The sequence below is a fragment of the Lactuca virosa genome, chromosome 8 (assembly GCF_052849685.1).
Source record: "Lactuca virosa cultivar CGN04683 chromosome 8, Lactuca_virosa_CGN04683_v6, whole genome shotgun sequence".
Lineage (NCBI taxonomy): Eukaryota > Viridiplantae > Streptophyta > Magnoliopsida > Asterales > Asteraceae > Lactuca > Lactuca virosa.
This window is the reverse complement of record NC_136433.1, coordinates 207874379-207880218: the sequence shown is the minus strand read 5'-3', so window position 1 is coordinate 207880218 and position 5840 is coordinate 207874379. Positions and strand designations below refer to the sequence as shown.

Below are 5840 nucleotides of genomic sequence, written 5' to 3'. Positions count from 1 at the left end.
TCCAACAACCCTATGCGGTCCTTTAAACCAGATTCCTCGTACCGCGAGTAGTTAAAAAGATATTATAACGACACTTATATAAGTCATAATAATAACCCAAATATTTATTATAAGTTCATAATAACAATACTAATTTTGAATATAAACTATATTAAAATAGGGTAAGCATAACTTACTTACAAGGGGGTTTTAGCTAGGAGTCGGGCTCTGCAGGGGCAGAACTTTGTCGCTGAATCTTTCTAAGAAAGATTCGTGCAACGCTTTAGCGCTCACCTTACTATACTAAAACTACAGAAAGAGAAGTCGAATCACGAGGGACCGAAATGCTCGGGGGATAAGAAGAGAAAGACTATTGAATCAAGAGAATGGTGCAAGAAATATGAGAGCCCAATGCTCTTATTTATAGTAATTGAATTTACAAAAACTACCCTCCATAATTACTTAATGACCTTATAGTTATATAAACGACTAAACACCCCTTCATAATACTATTTTAAATAGATTTAACCATATTTGTACTAAACTAATGTCGAAAGTACTCAACACTAGTCTTATAATGACCGCATCGTCGATACCTTTTTAATGATATATACATTTGTATATATATGTATACGTATATATTATTTATACTTTATTTTAATACGTAAATATGTTATTATAATTTATAACTCGTTCATACGAACTCAATTTTTGACGTTCTTTATATCCATGCGTAGGCGGGACCGTACCCTACAACTTTCGTTTAGACTCCGTCGGCTAATTTTGACTTTATTTTTAAAGATATATTTTTAACAGGCCGAGACAGGAAAAGTCCGTTAAAAATTCATAACTTCTTCATCCGACGTCCGTTTTCGTCTGTCTTTTTTACCGTTGCGCTACTATTAACGAGATCTTCGATTCTCGTTTAGGTTGCGTCGGCCAAAAATTGACCGATCTAAAATTTGAATTTCGGGTTGTGCACTGTTATGCCAAATCTTAGAAAAATCATAACTTCCTCATACGAAGTCAGATTTTGACGTTCTTTTTATGCACACTCTCGGTTTAATATATACTACGACTTTCGTTTAGATCGATAAGGCTAGAAAGTATTTTATCATAAATTCACTTTTTACGATTCCCGGTGTCGTGTCGGTTTTGTCGTAAAACTTCGACGGGTCACAACTTCTTTGTTATAACTCGGATTTCAGTGTTCTTTATATGTACGGAACCCTTGTGACATATACTATAACTTGGTTAAAATTATTCATTCTAAATAATCTCCTATAAAAAAAGTCATGTTTGAAGCTTATTGTCTCTAAAGTGGCTAGCCCGAATCTGCGGGCGTTACATTTACCCAGGTAACGCAAGCTACCGGGTAAAACCTTGTACCAAGGAATGTAGAGATGCCTATAAAAGCCCGCGAAGACACAACGATAAGGTAACGTTTTCTAGACAAGGAACTCTTGCAATTTTTGTTATAGCTTCGAACGACATCTAACTTAGGCATCAGAGAGCAATACCGGGGTCCAACCCTTGGTATGACTTTCTAACCTAGCAGTTATATTATTTTGCAACGTGTCTTTCAAAATGCTCATTAGGAAAGGTTGTCGATAGCCATCTACCATGTATCCGAAAGGCCATATAGCAACACCTTTGTATCTTTGTGCACTTGGAAGAGGTTTTCGAGGCTACTCCACACATCACGAGCCGATAAATCTTTCCTGAGTACCATTTGAGGAAATGATTAAGACATGGTCTTCTATATCTAAAATTGGACTATCAAGTCCACCTTTTTACCATTCAAGATTGGTAGGTTTAGGGTTTGACTCTTTAACGGTGTCATCTACGTGATCAATGACATCAAATCCAATACAATGCATGGAGAAAAATTCTCTCAACGCTTCTTAGTTCAGGCGATCAAGTCATCAAGATCAAGACGGAGAGATGTACGATTAGATATTTGTAATGCCTAACATTTTATTTAGTTGAGGAGGAGCGTATGGTGACGGTTCTTGGTGGAGAGAGAGAGAGAGAGATTTTAGGAACATATACGAAAAATAGATAAGAAATGTTTGATATGTGATAATTGGTATATTTTCTTACACACAAACAATCAAGAATGTACAAAAATTTTCACTAGAGAATGTTGACAATTGACAAGGCCTATACAATGGGCTAATACAACAATAATACTATTTACAATCTGACATTTTTCACAGAAAACAATTCTGAAAAACTCTTAAAATCAACTTTGCAAATTTTCATGAATTTTGCGCCGACTAAACTAAGAAAAACGCTAAAAAAATAGGGACCATAAAGAAAGTAATGTTAGGACTCCACGAGATAATTTTATTATTATTATTATTATTATTATTATTATTATTATTATTATTATTATTGCAGAAAAATATGATATTTAATAACTCTAAAAACTCAATTGGCTATTAATATATGAATTATTTCAGTTATATTTTGGCATAAAGAAACGGTGTACTCAAAAAATCATCGTCTTTATCATCAGTCGACAATCAGAATTCAGAGATAGAAAGTAGTAGGAGGAGGATCAATGGTCTCTGCAGCTTCTCTCTCGATAATATCTTCTCCTTCATCACCATTTGAATCGCCTTATTTTAACAAACTTACTCGCAAAATCCCTAGAATTTCATCAACTAATCTTATCAAATTCCGCCCTATAACGCAATCCTTATCCATCGAAGAAGATGCCGGATCCCCCGACCGATTTCTAGAAAACAATTCGATTGCTGATTACATGAGGTTTAAGAAAGGGGCTTCCGGCGAATTACAAACCGCCGTCGTTAGTTACCGGAGGAAGTTCCCTTGGTCTCTTCTCCAACCCTTTCTTCAGGTTAATAACTACTTCAATTGTTTTCCTGTTCCTCGCGATTTGGTTCGTTTTCGTTGCTTTAATTTCGAATTTTGTTCTGATTTTTGTATAGGTTGATTTAGTTTCGACCATCCACATTGCAGACAAAGAGTAAGTTTTGCTACTACCCCCAAATAGAAATCAAAATTCTATCAGACAAGCTACATATGGTAATTAGTATGATAAAAATGCCATGGACAGGTACTTTGAAACCCTACAGGAAGAACTCGAGTCCTATGATTGCGTGCTTTACGAAATGGTAGCTAGCAGAGAAAGTTTAGAAAACCGAAAACACCCTTCAGCCATTAGAGAACTCACAAAATCAAAGTCTCGAGGTTTCAACATCATAGGGTTCATTCAACGCCAGATGGCTAGAGTTCTCATGCTTGATTTCCAATTAGATTGTCTCGATTACGAGCCTGATAACTGGTACCATGCTGATCTTGACTTTGAAACCTTCAAATTACTTCAGGTACACCACCATTCTCTTCTGTTTCCTACATAATCTCAATCAATTACAATTACAGAATTACTACTTAATGTTTCTGTTGTTTGATCGATTCCAGATTGAAAAAGGTGAGAGCTTTTTTACATTTGCAAGAGATATGACACTCAGATCAACAAAAGCATTGGTGCAAGCAACTTCAATCCCTGAAGAACTTGGTCCATGGAGATCTAAACTATTATGGGCTTCTCGTGTTCTACCTATGCCTCTTGTTGGCCTTTTCTTCATCAGCAGTCTTTGTGCTGACGTGGGTGATGAGTCAGCTGATTATCCAGAAATAGAGGCGTTATCAAGGCTTGATTTTGGTGCTGCTATGAAGGTCTTTTTAGCAAAAAGATTAACATCTGAGTAAGTATAAACAAATCAATAGAAGTAAGTTACTATTTCTTGCATTTTTAACCCTTTTTGTGATCTATATATTCAGTTTCACACAAGTAGTAACATCAGATGTGGAGGAGAAATCGGTCATTATAGGTGAAAGAAACAGGGCAGCAACAGAAGCACTCCAAACAGCAATCAACAAAGGGCATAACAAAATTGCCATATTATATGGAGGTGGACACATGCCTGATTTAGGAAGGAGGTTAAAAGACGAATTTGACCTTGTCCCTTCTCGGGTCAAATGGGTAACAGCTTGGTCAATCAAGAACCGGAATCTTGCCAGCAATTCTCTACCTTTCTTGAAGAAAATGGCGGAAGTTTCCGGATGGAAATTAAATCGGTATCAAACTCTTGCATTGCTTATATTTTCATCTGTTCTTGCATTGGACTTGTGGTTTTGGGAACTCTTTTTTGGAACTACAGTTGACTTTGTTACACAAGTTGCTTCGGATGCTTTTCAGATTGTTAGTAGTTCTAATTTTTAAACTAATTGGATCAATGTTTATAAAGGATCGTGTATGTGAATAGTTTGAAGATTAAATCATTTTTAGGGGATACAAATTGGGTTTATATTTGTAGTACTTTATGTGAACTTAAGTTATAAGGACTCTTTTATTTTTAGATGGTATGTGATAATTGTAATTGTTTATTTGTAAAGAGATGGGTACATAATTTAAAGTTATGTATGGTTGAAGTTGATATCATCAATAATTCCTCTGTAAAATTTGTTTAAAACAATCGACTTCTGCTAGCTTGCCTGACTTCATCATTCACAACCATCGAAACATTCTATTCATACAATAAAACATAACTTCTTACAACATGCATAACATTTCCTTTAACAAAAAGCATAAATTAGAACATATAAAACCTTAGACATGTATAACATGTAAAAAACCATATGAACACATCTAACAAAGTTTGTTTTACATGAACACATCTAACAAAGTTTGATCTCTTAGACCTATGATTCTATGAAACTTATATCGTATCACTACAATTCTAAATCGGAATTTTGTCGATTTTTCTCAAGTCAAATTGTAGACCTAATTTATCTATATATTTTGTAGTGCATTAAGATATTTTCTTTTCCTTGGGCTCCGGTTGATTGTACACATCACATCCTCTCTGTTGATCATTTTAAAATTTAATTATGAAATATATTTTTGCAGATCCATAGTTTGAGTTTGGAATCACACAAGTATTCATCCAATTTTTTCAAACCATTGTTCTGATACCAACTTATAACATCCCAAAAACAATGACATAATTTTTCATTTTAATAAATTTTTTTTATAAAACCACAAGTTAATCGACCATTGTTTTCAAATCAAATCCATAAATATGATTGCTTTTTAGCCATGCATGTCTTAAACACCAACTAGGTCAAACTGAAAGGAAAACGAGATCAAATCCCATGCATGGAACCCAAAGCTCACTAATATTCTAGATCTGGGACAAAATGATACAAGGGAGTCACAAGAACTCATAAAGTTGCCAACTTTATGAGTTTCTGTTAACGTATGGTCCATTAGCATGGTCCAGACGTCAAGACTTGGCGCACCAGCCTTGCCTGACACTCACCTGTCAGCCTTGTCTAGCGCCCCTGCCAGACGCTCGACTGGAGACCTCCGGACATTCGCCTAGATAGCCCGAGAGGCCTTACCCAGCTCCTTGCTAGTTGGGCCTGAGTTCGGCTGGCCTAAGGCCTGACCTAACTATCCCTTGACCTAATTGTCCCATATAAATAGAATGTTTCCTCCTCCTTGAGGAGGCAACTTCTATGACGTGAAAACCCTAGAGCTTGCAACAAGCCTCTAGTCACATTCTCTAACCTAGAGCCTCCATGGCTAAACATACACCCTACACACCAAGATGGTTCTCTCCGGCTAGGGAGAACCATCTCATCTCTACCAACCAATCTAACTTGATCGTCGGAGTTTGATCCCGGGAAACAGTCCTTGGGGAAACTCTAACGACTTTGATGTGACTGCAACTTAGGTATCTCGCCGGAAACGCGCTGACGACATCGCTTCCAGATCACCGATCCGGGCCCAACACAGAAGACTCGCCAGCCTGAGCACATGTCGC

The 5840-nt window shown here is 36.5% G+C and overlaps 1 protein-coding gene across 1 annotated transcript; it reads left to right on the top strand.

The window, feature by feature from the left end:
• The first annotated feature begins 2443 nt into the window (after nt 1-2443).
• Nucleotides 2444-4406, top strand: LOC145134336 (thermosome subunit gamma). The gene is made up of 5 exons (XM_079069198.1): nt 2444-2845; nt 2937-2974; nt 3065-3335; nt 3430-3716; nt 3793-4406. Exons 1-5 carry the CDS (start codon nt 2546-2548, stop codon nt 4232-4234), a joined length of 1338 nt encoding a protein of 445 aa, XP_078925324.1. The 5' UTR covers nt 2444-2545; the 3' UTR covers nt 4235-4406.
• The last annotated feature ends 1434 nt before the right edge of the window (nt 4407-5840 follow it).

Excerpts from the sequence above, each read along its gene's own strand:
- LOC145134336 (XM_079069198.1), top strand. The coding sequence starts at position 2,546 with ATGGTCTCTGCAGCTTCTCTCTCGATAATATCTTCTCCTTCATCACCA. Across the intron at positions 2,975-3,064 it reads ATCCACATTGCAGACAAAGA|GTACTTTGAAACCCTACAGG; the intron begins GTAAGTTTTGCT and ends TGCCATGGACAG. Across the intron at positions 3,336-3,429 it reads AAACCTTCAAATTACTTCAG|ATTGAAAAAGGTGAGAGCTT; the intron begins GTACACCACCAT and ends GATCGATTCCAG.